This window comes from Arachis ipaensis, chromosome B9, assembly GCF_059453495.1.
Source record: "Arachis ipaensis isolate K30076 ecotype BB chromosome B9, ASM5945349v1, whole genome shotgun sequence".
Classification (NCBI taxonomy): Eukaryota; Viridiplantae; Streptophyta; class Magnoliopsida; order Fabales; family Fabaceae; genus Arachis; species Arachis ipaensis.
The window spans coordinates 22,358,298-22,376,024 of NC_142444.1; the positions used below are offsets into that span (position 1 = coordinate 22,358,298).

A 17,727-nucleotide genomic window follows, 5' to 3' on the forward strand; every position below is an offset into this window, starting at 1 on the left:
GTTCCACTTTATCTTCTCTCTCATCTCTTTCTTCTCTTCGGTCACTTCAACAGAAATTATGGAAGCCATGGAAGCTACTTTGAGCTATCAAAAAGAAGGGAAGGCAAGCTACAAGACCATCACAATGATGGCAAGAAAACATAAAAAAATAAAAATGAGCTGTGGCTGAGATATTCACCAAATGTGGTTAGATTTGGTGAGGTTATCTTGAGCTCTTCATGCTCAAAAATGGAAGGTAAAGATTCGGCCAGCAAGGGAGATTCTTGAAGGATGGCTTGTCTTTGATTCTGTTCAACCACCACAGGAAGTAGCTAGAGTGGCGAAGTGATGGTTGAGGCAGAGATTGAAGCAGATGAAGTCATTATCATCATGAAGCATCAAGGGCCAGAAATTCATCTTGGAGAGCAAGCCAAGGATGGAGAGCTCGGATTGATGAAGGGTGATGATCAAGAAAGGACCAGAGGTAATTGCATGTTGGGTTTTGCATGGTTATCTCTTCTCTCTCTATGTGGCCGAACCGGTTCTGTTTGTTGAAGGAGGAAGAAGTTGGTTTGGGTGTTGGCTTCAAATGTGGAGGCTTCCCTCTTCTTTAAAAAGAGAGAACAGCCACTGTTTGGAGCAAGGAGTAAGATTTGAGAGTGCAAGGCACAGAAGTCTCAGAGCTACCTAAGCTAGCAGTTTCTCTTCTCCTTCAATGTATTCTGTTTAGTATTTTTCTGTTTAATTTTGTCATGTCTTGAGTCTCATGGAAAAAGGCAAACAGTGAGGTTTGTATGAAAAATCCATAGAGCGAAAAAAGGCAGAGAGTGCAAAATTAAAAGAAAAAGCCATAGATGTCTTAGAGTTCCTTTGTTCATCTATGTTGTGATTCATGATTCTGTGGGAATCCCCTTGTAAGTTGGGTTAGCACTTTACAGTTTGTAATCTGGTTGATTATAGTGAAATTCCATCATTGTTGTGATGGAGACTAGATGTAGGCTGCATTGCACTTAGCAGCTGAACCAGGATATATCTGGGTGTAATCTTCCTTCTCTCCTACTTCATTTCTGTTTTCTACTGCACAGGAGCAAAAAACCAAAAATGTCTCGTGCCAAGTGACGAGACAAAATGAAAAAGTCTCGTGGCTAGGGACGAGCTAAAAACAGAAAAGTCTCCTCTAAGTTCAGCACGTGTTAGCAATCAAAAAGGGGGCTAAGATTCAACCCCCCCTTCTCTTAGCCACTGAAACCATCAATTGGTATCAGAGCTTTGTCTCAAAGAGATCAAGCTTTGCAGCTTGGAGTAAAGATCCTCATGGCAGAAAACAGTGGCTCAAATGTGGTGTCCTACAATTTGACCGAAGGACAATCAAGCAACAAACCTCCTCTTTTCAATGGGAAAAATTATACCTATTGGAAGGAGAGGATGAAGATATTTGTGCAAGCAGTGGATTACAGACTATAGAAAATCATCTTGGAAGGACCTCAATATCCAACTGTTACAAGTGCTGAAGGAGTAGTCTCTCTCAAACCAGAAGCAAGATGGACCGAGGAAGATAGGAAGAAAGTAGAATTAAATGCCAAGGCAGTAAACCTGCTCAACTGTGCTATCAGCTTTGAGGAGTACCGACGGGTATCACGATGCACAACGGCAAAGGAAATCTGGGACAAGCTACAAATCACTCATGAAGGAACCACCATTGTTAAGAAAACTCGGACAGACATGTTGAACAGAGAATATGAAATGTTTGCAATGAAGGAAGGAGAGTCCATTGATGAACTGTTCGAACGGTTCAACGCCATCATTGTTGGCTTAGATGCTCTGGGAATTACACATTCTGAATCTGTGCTAGTGAGAAGAGTGTTGAGATGTCTTACAAAAGAGTGGGAAACAAAAGCTTTAATTATTTCTGAGAGCAGTAGCTTAGATTCCATGACAGTTGATGATTTGAGAGGAAATCTTCTTGCTTTTGAAAACATCTATTTGAAAAAAGATTTAAAAAGGAAAGGAATAGCTTTTTCTTCTGTGACTAACCCTCTGGATGATGAATCTAGTGATAACTCTTCTGAAAATGAGTTTGTGTTGTTTGGAAAAAAATTTAGGAAAATGGTGAAGCTCAAAGGCAAAGGCAGCAGCTCAAGGAAGATGAAGAAAGACCTTAGCAAAGTAACATGTTACAATTGCAAGGAAATGGGGTACTTCAAATCTGATTGTCCCAAGTTAAAGAAGGAGGAAAAGCCGAAAAGAGGAAAGAAGAAGGGACTGATGGCCTCATGGGAAGACTTGGAGAATGACTCAGATGATGATGATGAAGAAACCGAGACCAAGTCACAACCATGTCTCATGGCAGATCACATAGATCAGGTGTGCCTAGCATCCAAACGGAAAGAAAATATGTGGTATATGGACAGCGGATGCTCTAGGCATATGACCGGAAAGACAACCTTCTTCATAAAGCTTGATGAATATGATGGAGGACTTGTCACTTTTGGTGATGATGCAAAAGGAAAAATAGTGGCTGTTGGAAAAGTTGGTAAAAATTTTTCTTCTTGTATAAATGATGTTCTCCTTGTACATGGTTTGAAACATAATTTGCTTAGTGTTAGTCAATTGTGTGATTTGGGTTTTGAAGTTATTTTTTAAGAAGTTTGTTTGTTTGGTTGTTTGTGAGAAAACTGGGAATATTTTATTTGAAGCCAAAAGGTGTAACAATGTGTATGGATTAACTCTTGAGGAATTAAAGGAACAAAATGTAACATGCTTTACATCTCTTGAATCTGAAAAATGGCTTTGGCATAGAAAGTTGGGTCATGCTAGCATGTACCAAATTTCTAAGCTAGTCAAAAATAATTTGGTTAGAGGAATTCCAAATATTAAGTTTGAAAAGGATCTTACTTGTGATGCTTGCTAATTAGGCAAAGAAGTAAAATCATCTTTTAAATCAAAAGATGGAATCTCAACCAAGAGGCCATTAGAAATGTTACATATTGATCCTTTTGGTCCTACTAGAACTCAAAGTTTAGGAGGTAAATTCTATGGTCTTGTGGTGGTAGATGATTACTCTAGATTTGGTTGGGTACTTTTCCTTGCTCATAAGAATGATGCTTTTCAAGCCTTTTCCACTCTTTGCAAGAAAATTCAAAACGAAAAGGATTTGAAAATTGCCCATTTGAGAAGTGATCATGGAAGAGAATTTGAAAATCAAGATTTTGAAAAATTCTGTGATGACTTAGGAATTTCTCATAATTTTTCTTGTCCTAGAACCCCCCAACAAAATGGGGTGGTTGAAAGAAGAAATAGAAGTCTTCAAGAGATGACTAGGGCTATGCTATGTGAGAATGAGATTCCTAAATTTTTGTGGGCTGAAGCTGTGAACACAGCATGTTATATTTTGAATAGAACAATCATTAGAAAAGGGTTAAAGAAAACCCCTTATGAGCTATGGAAAGGAACCCCTCCAAATCTTAAGTACTTTCATGTTTTTGGATGCAAATATTTTGTGCTTAATAATAAAGAAAATCTTGGAAAGTTTGATCCAAAATCCTATGAAGGAATGTTTGTTGGATATTCCACCACAAGCAAGGCCTATAGAGTTTATCTTAAAGAGCACATAATCATAGAGGAATCCATACATGTTACTTTTTGTGATTTTAACTTAATTTCCAGTATTGTGAAGGATATTGATTCAGATTGTGAAGAGGCTGGAACAAATAAAGAAAATCCCAAATCTGTGCAAAATGAAGAATCTGTCAGCCCAGTTTTGTCTCGTCAGATTGGAGGAGATATTTCCATTTTGTCTCCTGAGCAGGCACGAGCAACTGAAACAGTGAGACCACCAGAAGTTCATCAAAGCTCTACACCTGTCCGAAAGCCTAGAGAATGGAAGTCTATGAGGGGTTATCCTCATGACTTCATCATTGGTGATCCCTCTCATGGTGTAACAACAAGATCCTCCACTAAAAGGCAAACCGAACCTAACAACTTTGCTTTCTTGTCACAAATGGAGCCCAACAATGTCAAACAAGCTCTTGAAGATCCATCATGGGTCAAGGCCATGCAAGAGGAGCTAGCTCAATTTGACAAGAATGAGGTTTGGACATTAGTACCTGTTGAGTTAAGAAATTAACTAAATTAATTAGTGATGACAAACATTATTTTTGAGCAAAATAAATAATTAGTGTTGATTAATTATATTTACTTATTAACTAATTGTTTATTGTTGCAGGCCAAATGTTAATAGCCCAAATGAAATAAAAAGCAATCAACAAAGAGTATTGGGCTGAAAGCAAAATAAAGAGCCCAAGCAAAAAGCAAAGAAAGAAACCAAAGAAATTAAATCGGGCCAAGCATACCAATACCCGATCCAAGCCCGATCTGGTTTCAGAAATGAAAATCTCTCTCTTTTGCTTAACCAAAAGCAACGTCCCTTTTCTCTCTAATCAAGTCACATCAAGACTTCAGTAAAGTAAGAAAGAGAAAGAGAAGAAAAGCTTTCTCCATAAGCCAGTAACCAAAGAAGCAAGAAAGAGAAAATCTAAGCTTGAAGCACAGAAGCTAAAGCAGAAAATCTAATCCAAATCAAGCTTAGGTTAAAGGTAATCCATCTCATCTTGCATGCATCAGATCTTCATCCCTTCTTCCCAACTCTCTGCACTATCCGAAAATGGCATTCAAGGGAAAGTTGATATCTGTTCTTCACTGCTACAAATCCACGGTCACAAGAGATTCTTGGGGACCAAGTTGCATTTCTATGGTTCAGATTTGGTTGACCATGAGAAGATTTCCATGGTTACTATTTTGTGGCTTTCGGTCAAGATGACGAAGTCAGAGGAAAAGTTTCTTCTCTGAGGATTAAGGTGAAAAAGTAAATCTGTGGGTTGGTGAAGCTCAAGGCTCAAGGTGTTGACCTTGGAGGAAGAACCAAGCAACATGTAAGGAGATAAAAGAAGCTTGCTATTCATTCAGAAAGCAAGGAGAGAAAACCAGAGTTTGAGAGTTGAGTTCTGTGAAGTACTCCCTGTGAAGTTCCTCTACTTGGATAATGCTTTCTATCAAAGAAGCATTCGGCCAATACTGAAGAACCAAATCAGTGGTTTGTAAAGCTGGTTTTTCACATAGCAAAGAGGCTGTTGATGAAGTCAATCTCCTTCATGTTTTACTGATTGTAATGTTCTTTTCAATGTTTATCATTCTGTAATTTCTAGTGAGAAAAGGCATTGTGAGAAAACTCAAGTAAAAGCCATGAGTGGAAAAAGGCTGAGTGAAACACTTGAGAGAAAAGCCTAGAGTTATTTTCAGATTTCATTAGGTGTGTTTGTGTCTTGTATCTTGTACCTGTAAGGTATCTCTTTCTTAGTTGGGTTAGCACTAAGAGGTATAGTTAGGTATTAGCATAGCCAATGTCAAGTTAGGTTAGAACTTGAGTGTGAAAGGATTGGGTCAATCCTGTGTTATTGGTGTATGTAATACTGTTAACTATAGTGAAATTCTTCCATAGTTGTGGAGGAGACTGGATGTAGGTTGCATAGCACAAGGCAACCGAACCAGGATATATGCTGGTGTTAGCTTTTCTCTTCTCTGCTGTGTTCTGTTTTCTGATATTCATGAGACAAAAATAAATTGTCTCATAAATTTCCGCTGCTGAGTTCAAACAGAATCAAAATTACAAATTTGTTTAAAAGGGTAATAACAGCAACAAAAAAAAGGAAGGCATAGATTCAACCCCCCTTCTCTAAGCCTACCACAACCTTCAGTACCTCACCCGGATGGTAAGAAGGTAACGGGTACTAAGTAGGTATTTAAAAATAAACTTGGTGAGGATGGACAAGTTGTTCGTAACAAGGCTAGATTAGTGGCCCAAGGTTATGATCAAGAAGAGGGTATAGATTTTGATGAGTCTTTTGCTCCGGTAGCTAGAATGGAAGCAATTAGATTGCTTCTTGCCTATGCCGCCCATAAAGGTTTCAAAATATTTCAAATTGATGTTAAGTGTGCTTTCCTTAATGGCTTTATTGATAGAGAAGTGTATGTGGCACAACCCCCCGGTTTTGAACAAAAAGAGTTTCCAAATCATGTTTTCAAGTTAACTAAGGCTCTTTATGGTCTTAGACAAGCTCCAAGAGCTTGGTATGAAAGGCTTAGTGCCTTCTTGTTGGAAAATCAATTTCAAAGGGGTACCACCGACACTACTTATTAAAGCATCTAATGATGACATACTCCTTGTTCAAGTTTATGTTGATGATATTGTATTTGGATCGGCCAACATTTCCTTATGTGAAGAGTTTGGAAAACTCATGACTAGTGAGTTTGAAATGAGTTTAATGGGAGAGCTTACTTTCTTTCTTGGCCTCCAAATTAAACAAACTCCTAGTGGTACTTTTATTTACCAAGGAAAGTATGCAAAAGAACTTATTAAAAAGTTTGGCCTAGAAAATTCTAAAGCAATGGGTACACCAATGCATCCCAACACAAAACTTGAAAAGGATGATGATGGTCAAGATGTGGATGAAACAAGGTATAGGGGAATGATAGGTTCACTCATGTACCTTACCTCCTCTAGACCGGACATTGTCCAAAGTGTGGGTGTATGTTCAAGGTTCCAATCTCACCCAAAAGAATCCCATCTCACGGTTGTTAAGCGCATCATTAGATATATTAAGGGAACTTGTGATTATGGGTTATGGTATCCTAAATCTGATGACTTTTGTGCAGTAGGGTTTTGTGATGCAGATTATGCGGGAGATAGAGTGGATAGACGGAGCACATCCGGCATGTGTTGCTTCCTTGGAAGCTAACTCAATATGTGGTCAAGCAAGAAACAAGCCACAGTGGCTCTATCCACAACCGAAGCTGAATATATCTCTGCCTCTGCTTGTTGTTCATAATTAATATGGTTAAAAACACAATTAGAGGATTATAAATTAAAGATCAATAGTATACCCTTGTTCTGTGACAATATGAGTGCCATAAATATTTCAAAAAATCCTGTTTTGCACTCAAGAACAAAGCACATTGAGATAAAATATCATTTCATTAGAGAACATATGCAAAAGGGAACTATTGATATTCAATTTGTAAAATCCGAAGATCAACTTGCGGATATTTTCACTAAGCCCCTCTATGAAGACAGATTCTGCACCTTGAGAAATAGTTTGGGAATGATAGAATTAAGCTCTGTTGAGAATTTGTAAATTTTTTGATTCTGTTTGTTTTTGTCTCGTAGAAAATCAGGAGACAAAATTGAGGACGTGATGAATTGGTACTGATACAGGGGGAGACAGATTCTGATATTGATAATCATGGGCCCAACCAATTTCTTTTACCCACTTCATGACTCTGGCCCGTTTGAGTTCTTCATCATATTTTTATTAAAAAAAAAAAAATAATAATAATAATAATAATAATAATTTTTGGAGATTATCACATCATATCTTAATAGGGGAGGATAGTAGAAAAAGAGAGTGACTGATCTAATGATATTCTGAATTTCCTGATGTTTATTGCCTGCCAATTTTATTTGATCTGATATGTTGGCTGAACTTTATGTTGCTGGATATTTTTGCTTGATTGAATTGTTTGGCAGGAAATATTTTGAACATGTTGAGTTTTGGTTACCTGTGGCTGCTGCTGAATGCTCTGTTATTTTGCTCTATGTGTATTTGACTCAGGGGAACTATTTTCATGTGTCTTGGATGACTGTACCAAACTTAACTCGATGCTATTTTGTTTTATGCTTGAATTATTATGGATTGCATTGCTTTGCAGGGTCCCTCCTTGATGACAAAAGGGGGAGAAGAGAAAAAGGGCTGAATTGAAACTGTTATGTTTCATTAACTTGTTTTGCTCTGTTTTATACTCAGATCTGGCTCTGTTTTGAGCACTTTGTGTTAGTGGATTAATTTCGAGTTGAACTTTGATTGTCATTTGCTCAAATGTATGTGTGCTAACTGGACCATTGTGTTTTGGTGAAAAATAAATATTCTGCCTTTTGTATGTTGTTTTCATTTATTTTGCAAGACCCCATTGATGACAAAAGGGGGAGAATTGGCTGAAAAATTGAAATTAAGACAAACAGGGAAAACAGGGGATGAAATTCTTTGTGGATTTATGATCATCCTTGTTTCAATTACTTGTTGTGGTGATCTGCTTGATGCGTGTGATGCATTTGTTTTATCTTTGTAAATATGATTGCTGTGTTTTGGATTAAGGAATATTTTTGGCAGTTCCTTTAAGTTGTGATATATGAAGTTTGATAGTTGCTATGGTTTGAGATAATCATGCTTGATTAGAAATATTTTCCTTGCTATGATTAATTTGCTCTGATTTATTAATTGGAAAATATTTTCAAAATAGCTTGAAAAGCAACTTCAGGAAACATCAATTTTTGTTTGCATCAAATTGTTTTGTGTGTGTTTGAGCAGAAAATCAAATTATTGATAACAAATGAGTTTTGATTATCATTCAACTCTGCTCAGAAATCAAGCATTCAACATTTCAAAATAAACATGTTACTTGAAACTTGATTAAATTGTTACAGGTTAGTGCTTCCCTTGGTAAAAATGGCATATATTAAGGGGGAGCCATGTGACAATTAGAAAGGGGGAGAAATTCGAATCCAAAGGGAGTATTCTTTACTCAATCTTTAAATTTCTCTCCGTTTCAATTTTAATAATGTTTGTCATCAAAGGGGAGATTGATGAGTTTGGAAAACTCTAAATTAATATTTGTGATGACTAAACATTATTAAAATAATTAATTACAAAATTATTAATTTAATTTTCATTTAACATATGTTAATTAATAATTTTGTGTTGCAGGTTTTATATTTGGGCCGAAATGAAAAGAAGAGATTCCAAGCCCAATAAAATCAACATTCAGCCTTGATGTTAAAATTATTATGAGGATGGTGGCTAAAACAAGTGTTTTATTAAATGGGCTAGCAATTGTGATAACAAGCCCAATTAAAGGTCTTGGTATGAGACAAAAAATGCTTGGTCCGAAATTAAAAGAAAATGGGGCACAATATTATTTTATTCACTTAACAAAAGAAACCCATTCCTTTGATTATGTGCTGCATGCTTCAACGGATATCACTTTTATCTTTTGATGGAATCCAAATTTTATTAATTGGAGTTATTGCAGACCTTGGAAACATGAGAGAGATTATACAATTGATTTGATGGCTCATTAATGCTACACGCCACCAAGAAAGAAAGGGGAGTAGGAATTAATTCAGCTTGTTTTACTTTATTCAAACTCATTACATGCTTTTAGTTCCACTTTATCTTCTCTCTCATCTCTTTCTTCTCTTCGGTCACTTCAACAGAAATTATGGAAGTCATGGAAGCTACTTTGAGCTATCAAAAAGAAGGGAAGGCAAGCTACAAGACCATCACAATGATGGCAAGAAAATATAAAAAAATAAAAATGAGCTGTGGCTGAGATATTCACCAAATGTGGTTAGATTTGGTGAGGTTATCTTGAGCTCTTCATGCTCAAAAATGGAAGGTAAAGATTCGGCCAGCAAGGGAGATTCTTGAAGGATGGCTTGTCTTTGATTCTGCTCAACCACCACAGGAAGTAGCTAGAGTGGCGAAGTGATGGTTGAGGCAGAGATTGAAGCAGATGAAGTCATTATCATCATGAAGCATCAAGGGCCAGAAATCCATCTTGGAGAGCAAGCCAAGGATGGAGAGCTCGGATTGATGAAGGGTGATGATCAAGAAAGGATCAGAGGTAATTGCATGTTGGGTTTTGCATGGTTATCTCTTCTCTCTTTATGTGGCCGAACCGGTTCTGTTTGTTGAAGGAGGAAGAAGTTGGTTTGGGTGTTGGCTTCAAATGTGGAGGTTTCCCTCTTCTTTAAAAAGAGAGAACAACCACTGTTTGGAGCAAGGAGTAAGATTTGAGAGTGCAAGGCACAGAAGTCTCAGAGCTACCTAAGCTAGCAGTTTCTCTTCTCCTTCAATGTATTCTGTTTAGTATTTTTCTGTTTAATTTTGTCATGTCTTGAGTCTCATGGAAAAAGGTAAACAGTGAGGTTTGTATGAAAAGCCATAGAGCGAAAAAAGGCAGAGAGTGCAAAATTAAAAGAAAAAGTCATAGATGTCTTAGAGTTCCTTTGTTCATCTATGTTGTGATTCATGATTCTGTGGGAATCTCCTTGTAAGTTGGGTTAGCACTTTACAGTTTGTAATCTGGTTGATTATAGTGAAATTCCATCATTGTTGTGATGGAGACTGGATATAGGCTGCATTGCACTTAGCAGCTGAACCAGGATATATCTGGGTGTAATCTTCCTTCTCTCCTACTTCATTTCTGTTTTCTACTGCACAGGAGCAAAAAACCAAAAATGTCTCGTGCCAAGTGACGAGACAAAATGAAAAAGTCTCGTGGCTAGGGACGAGCTAAAAACAGAAAAGTCTCATCTAAGTCCAGCACGTGTTAGCAATCAAAAAGGGGGCTAAGATTCAATCCCCCCTTCTCTTAGCCACTGAAACCATCATAATTAATTATTGATAATGATATATAAGAAAGACAGAATGAGTGAATGAATGAAATATAGAAAAAGGAAAAGAAAAAAATGAGAGAATTCTTTAATTTAAAAAAAAATTAATTTTAATTACAATAAAAAAATGACATATAACATATTTTAATTATAAAATTAGCAGTATATAATAAATAATAAATTAAATAAAATTCTATACCTAAATATCTTTAAAAGTAGAAGTCAAATTAAATGATAATTAAACTACGTTTCAATTTCATTCATAAATATATTCTATACAACATCTAATATAAATATAAAATAACAAAACAAAAGGTTACAAAATTTTTCAGTGGTACTCTTCAAATTTATCATCCCTTTTGTACAAGATAATTAAGTTACTGAAATCAGATATTCTTTCTATAATTTTCCCTATCTTTAATCTTTTGGTGCGAACCATGATTGAACTAGCAACTCAAAGCCTCATACTTCACGGAAATGGAAGGGTTAAACCCAGCTTGAGAAAGTAAGTTCCCAACCATAGTTAGGTCCCTACAAAACACTCCTTGAAGCAACGAAGGATTTGTAGTCGAAGCAGATGAACAAACCAACCCACTCTCATTACTATCTTCATTACTATTATTATCATCGTGCAAAGCCCTCTTCCTCTGTTCCTTCAAAGCTTCCTCGTTTGTGATGTTCGCCATAATTTCAGCATAACCTTTCTGAATCAACCTGTATAACAACGTTGCAGACATCTTGGCCCTTTCCTTAACATCCTCAATGTCTCGTTGGTCTGCAAGCTCGCAGCGATCAATGAAGCTCAGAGCCTTCTCATGCTTATGCTTCAAACAGAGCAAAAGATGTGCCCTCTGAAGCTCCGACCGAGAACACCCACGCCTCAAACCAATCAAAGCGTAGTAATCAACGTTGTTTCCTGTTTCGCCATTTGCCACTCTCTGCTTGAGTTCTTTGATCTTGGTGCTCAGAGTGCAGAGCCTTCCCGGGATCTCTACGTACCTATTTAGTATAAAAATAAAACATTTATTAGAAGTGTACATTAAAATCAGCCATTATAAATATAAAATATACGTTAAAATAAAAATATATATATATTAAAAATAAATTAAATCACACATATATTTATAATAAATATATTAATAATATATTTTAGCAATTGATTTTAGTGTATAAATATTATTTTTGAAATAAAAGCATCTAAGTTAGATGTAAATAATCAATAAAAAGAATAAAATGATTCAAAATACGAGGGAGGTTATTATAAGGGTGACAAAACTTTTGAAGTGCGGAGATTTTCGCAGAAATTGCTCCAAATGGGGATCGAAAATGGGAAATTTTTTTGCGAGGATGGAGATGGATACCAAAATTCTTTCGAAGTAGACGTGGGAACTCGAGCGGGGATCTTCGTTCTGTTTTCGCTAATTCCCAAATTATTAAATTTACTTAAATACCCTTAATCATTTATTTCTAATATAAAACTTTTAGTCATTTCACATACTAAATACATATATATATATATATATAGGAAAAATTTAACCCTAGTTTTAAAAGTGTCTTTTTTTTTATCCGTAACACTAACACTGCATCGTCCTACTTTCTAGTCACTCCAGAAGACCAGAACTTACAAATCCGATCCCAATCTCCTATAACGTTACAATTATACCCCTCGTCACTCCTGCTCAGTGTTCATCATGTCGTTACTCCTTCACCACCTCATTGTCTCTGATCGCGGCGTCTTTTTTCTTTTTCACCGTTGTATGACTATGTCCTTATATGTTGTAATAATGTTTTTTATTTTTTTTATTTTTCATTAGAACTTTTATATAAATGATTAATATAGAAATATGGAGAATGGGTCTCGCAGAAAATAGGAGTTTGCAAAAAATGGAAATAGAAAATAATATTCTCCCTATGACAGAAATTAAAATAAAAACGAGGAACAAACGTAGAGATGGAGACAGAAAACAGAAAGGTATCTCCCACTTCTGTCATGTTGTTATTCCTATATTATATTAGTCTCTTCAAAAAATTTACTATATGTTAATTAATTATAATCCAAAAATTTTAACAAAAATTATAAGTAACTTTCACTCTTATACTTTTATTATCGCATGAAATAAATATTATTATTCTTATATTAATAATGTCATTTTTTTAAATTCATGTAAATATAAAATAAAAGATATGTGTAAAATAATAGTATAAAAAATAAGAGTGACAATATCATTATCTTATTAATAAAATACAGAAAGTGGGTGCTTTATTATTTGTAAAAAATTTTCTTTTTTTAAAAATTAATCATTTCTTTGATTTAAGGAAATATTTTATGTTTTCATTCACACTGAATTTTATAAAATAGAGAACAAAATTTTATTATTTTATAAAATCCTGAAAACTAAAAAAAAAAAAAAAAAAAAAAAAATAGAAAAGAAAACGAGACAGTTGTGGGTTGACAGGAGTACCTAACATTGTGGTGCTTCCAGGCGGGTCCAGGGAGCTTGCGGTCACGAAGAATGGAGTTGTAGAGAAGCTTTAAGTGTTCAAGGTCATGCAGAGAATCAGGAAGGCACTTAATCATTTCAAGCACCGACGCGCGTGTGTGGAGTGCTTCGATGCTCGTCGCTTCCAGCGCCAGCGCGCGGTTACAGTCCGCGATTGCGTCCGCTATTCGCCATGCGTGCCGCTGGGCGGAGGCACGATGCGCGTAGCACTGCGAGAGGAAGCCCTGTGGCGTCACACCGCGCCGGGACTCGATGATCTTCGAGAAGTGGCGGATGGCCTCCGTGTGGACCCCGGCGTCAAGGGCGGCCAGTGCTGCGGCCCGACGACGGAGGAGGAGCTTGATGTGGGACAGGAGCTGGGTTATGGACTCCGATTCGGTGAGAGGGCTGGACGGTGGTGCTGTGGCGGCGGTGGAGAGGGAGAGGGAGAAGCTGTCGTCAGACCAGCAGATGCTTTCGCGGCGGAAGGCGGCCGTAGCTAGGCGCTTGCCGGTTTGGAGGAGAATCATTGCGTCTTCCATTAGGCCTAAGTGGTAGCATGCTTTGCCAAGTACTAAGTATCTGTAAATTTAAATCAAAGTAAAAATCAATTAGTCACCTTTTGAGTAAAATAGTCTTAGTAATTTAGTCTCTAATACATAAAAGTTTATAGAAATGAGAGAAGATTAGATGTTTATGTTGATATTTTTTTTCTTTACAAACTTAGTTAAAAGTTAAGAAAGAATATTTTCACTACTAAAATTCAAGACAATTATTTTAGTTTATTGTGATTATAAGAATTTGTTATTATTGTTATTTAGGATTTAATTATTTTATGTTTGAAGGAGATATTCTAAGGGTATAATAATAAAAAATGTTAAAATTATAAAATAAAAATTTTTTGTTAAAAATATAAAAATTTAAGTTTTAATATATTTATTTTGTATTTATTAAATAAAAATATTTAAAATTTTTTACTAGTAGTATACTTATCATGTACATATATTAGCTAAACTACTCTAATAAAAAAGTTAAATTTTTTTTAATAATTTTTGTAAAATATTTTTTTTATAGTACTTTGAAATGTTCTTTAAAGATACAAGACAGTAAAATCCTATTGTTTAAAGTTTGATGATCCAATTATTTTTAAATATAAAGCCTATTTTTGTTAATAGAAATAATATAGAGAATAATAAAAAGTCAAACTATAAACTTATGAAATAAGCTATTTTGTGGAATCCTTTTAGGCAATTATATATATAATTTCCTCCTTTGAAAAAAAAATAATTTCCTCATGTGACAAAAGTAACTCCTGCCATGTTTATATCATAAGTTTAGATTTAGATTTAGATTTGGGTTTTAGCCAATTAAAAAACGCTATAGTTCTACTTTTTATGGAAAATCTAATTAAATTGGATTATTTTATCGAACAGTATCAAAAGTTGGGAAGCATTTTGTTACAGCTGGCACGAGCATTTACTCGATCCCCATGTATAATATAACGGTTCTGCTAGGAGTGAAGCTAACTTTAATTAATTAATTAAAAAATAGATTTATTATAAAAAAAAAGGTTAGTTTAGTTGGCTTAGTGTGTGTTTGGATTACAGTTTGCAAACGAGAGTTTGCATAAAATTGATTTTGCAAACTTGATTTTTATCAAAAGTAAGTTTGTGTTAAAAGTGATTTATGTTTGGTAATTTTTGTATCAAAATAGATTATAGTAAAATAAATGTTGTTTGGCTTATACCATTCAAAATCACTTTTAGATAAAAATTTACTAAAATAGACATCAACTTAGATTTTTTTTTTTATATTATCCTATTGTTTTAATTTAGATATTTAAATAGATTTTATTAGTTAATTTTATAATAAAATTAATATTTACTTACTAAAATAAAAATAACATATAAAAATAGACAAAATATATTTTAAATAAAAATAAAAAATATAAATTTTAGATATATATATATATATAAAAGAATATTTAATCAAATATGTTATATTTTTTAAGTATTAAATGTTACTTTAGTATTTTTTTTACATCGTACTCTTATTCTAATACTCTCAATAATCTTATTCTTAATATTAATTTGAAATCCAACGTTTATGATTTTATTATTATATATGATTAATTTTTTATTTAATTTATCTTTTTTAATGGAATCATAATCTATATTATAAAAAATTACACGAAAACATAGTATAGGAGAATTACAATTATAAAAGATAGTACTGAAAATAATAAAAAAAAATATTTACTTTATAGTGATTGAAACAAATCTAAAAGTTCTTAATGATCTTTTTATATAATATACTTTTAGTATTTTTAGTACTCTTTTTTTAGTATGTTATAATTTTTTACTATTATTATTATTTACAGTTAATTTTTTTATTTAATTTACTTTACCTAATAGAATTAATAAATCATATTATAAAAAGATAATAACAAACATAATACACAAAAATTACGATTATAAAAATGTATAATGTCAAACAAACAGTTAAAAAAAATATAAATAATAAATAATAGAAAAATAGAGCTCATATAAATAGAAATAACAAGAATTTTATAAATAATACAATAACATATACAAAGGATAAAGTTGGTAAAAGGTAAATAAAAGGTTAGTATCTATAACTAAAAGTCCGTTAAGAAAACGTAGAAGCTAAAAATAGTTGCTTCTTGTAAACGTTGGTTTTGGCAGGAGAATCACTTCTGCGTTCATGAGAAAAAAATTTGCCAAACCAAAAGTTGAAACTTTCAAGAAATTTAAACGTGTTTTTTTCCTTCCAACGGGTTTCCCAAACACACCCTTAGTAATGTAAAATTAAAGTCACGGAAAGCTTATCTATAAAATAAGAGGTGTGATATTTATTTATTTATTTTACTCTATCTAATAATGTCAACGGAGAGTAAAGAGTTAATGTTGAATGGTCTCTTAACATATATATATATATATATGTGTGTGTAAATAATTTTGATTTTTTTATCCTAATAGATATTAATAAATAAAAAATAGGAATTGAATTAATTTTCAACATGAATTAATTCTTTCGGAAATTAATAAAAAGTAAATTTGCTCATAAAAATTATTTTAAATCATTAAAATCTAAAAAATATATGCTGCATGAAAGATGAGGAGTAAAAGTAATTTTTCTTTTTTCTAAAATAAAAAAAAACTAATGAATAAAAATTCAGAATAGAACTGGCAGATTCCAAACCAAAGAAAAGCAATAATGATACTTAAATTTCCTTTTCTTTACGTCAAGATTATTTTTTTTAATTTATTTATTTTGAGTTCTAAAATTACATATTAATATAATTAAAAAAATATTATAAATAAAAAAATTTGTTTTAGATATATCATTTTTATTAAAAAAATTTAAATTTTGATAATTTTATGACGTGTTTTTAAAATATATATTAGCTAATTTTTTTATTTTTATCTTACCTCCAATGCCCTTCCTTCTCGCAACTCTTACAGATCGCAGCCATGAGCTTCTTCTTCAAGTGCGAAACAGAGAAGCACGTGAAGCTCTGATCTCTACCAGGTGAAGGAGAAAAAGAACAAGAAGAAGAATCAGATGAAGAAGAAAAGGACGAAGAAGAAAGAAGCTTCACGCCTTCTCTTGAAAGACTCTGCGAAGAGAAACCGCTATAAGAAGAAGAAGAAGAAGAAGAAGAATCTTCGTCGGAAATTCTGAGGCTTGGGATGTAATCCTGAAGCATATCTGCTACGTCTTTGAACCTCCGTAAGGAGAGTAGACACCTCGCTCTGAGTTCCAGTGCTTGCTCTAGTCTCAGAAACAAGGCTAGAGCAGCGTCCAACAAACTCAGAGCGGAAATGATCTCGCTCTCCTCTTGCGTTGCAATGAGGCTACGAGCGTCCTTTATGTATTTCTCAACAATCTGCAAATAAGAAAAAAAAATGATAAGTGACTAATATATTTTTTTATCTTATTTTTTAATTAATATTAAGAAATTCTTCCTTTTTCCTACCCTTCGGTTGGTGAGCCACCAGTGCTTCTTTTCAGTGATATTTAGATAGGAAGTGGTGACAGCCATATTGTTGTGACGTTAGTGTGGATGATGGTGGTGTTAACGTTGTTGCGTTGGTAGCATACAAGATTCAATAATCTTGGACCATCAAAATATGAAACACACCCCTCCCCTGTCTTTCTTTCCTTTTATTTTTCTATTTTTATTTTATTTTTTTGGTTATTTTCCGTCCTCCTCCTCCTTCCCCAACACAGCTTTATAATTTCTAGAGAAAATGAGAATGAGGGGGAGGATGGGGTAGGGGCGAATGGAGAAGAACAATGAGGGGTTTTATATCCCAACAACTTATCACACTATGATATTCGTTTATAGACTAATCAATAAATAACAGGAGCGAGATATATTATATTAAAAAAAAAAGGCTAGAAAGATGTATATTGACAGCTTTGACCCTTATGTAAAGCCTCCAATCCCCATTTCTCCATCATTCAAATGCGTAGTTGGCATTAGTGTATTACACCATCTCTCTTACCCACTTCGATACTATGGCCATGTTAGTTGTAGGTTTATGACGCTAAAATTTATGACTATATTTTTTTAATAAATAATGCATATTATGTTATCATTTAACAATTAATAGGTTTTCAAACTTTTGAGTTTATTAAATACGTCGAAATGTTTGAACTTTATTCTTTGTACCAAAACCTGTTTAAAGCCTTAAATAACTATAGAGTAGTGGTAAATAAAATTGTTATAATAAA

At 33.9% G+C, this 17,727-nt stretch overlaps 1 protein-coding gene across 1 annotated transcript; it reads right to left on the bottom strand.

Annotated features, from left to right (window-relative positions):
- Positions 1-10,718: 10,718 nt before the first annotated feature.
- LOC107619190 (uncharacterized) lies at positions 10,719-17,345 on the bottom strand. The gene is made up of 4 exons (XM_016321432.3): positions 16,967-17,345; positions 16,419-16,876; positions 12,949-13,548; positions 10,719-11,485 (listed from the first exon to the last, which is right to left on the bottom strand). The coding sequence occupies exons 1-4, from the start codon at positions 17,030-17,032 to the stop codon at positions 10,933-10,935; spliced, it is 1,677 nt and encodes a 558-aa protein (XP_016176918.1). The 5' UTR covers positions 17,033-17,345; the 3' UTR covers positions 10,719-10,932.
- Positions 17,346-17,727: the final 382 nt, after the last annotated feature.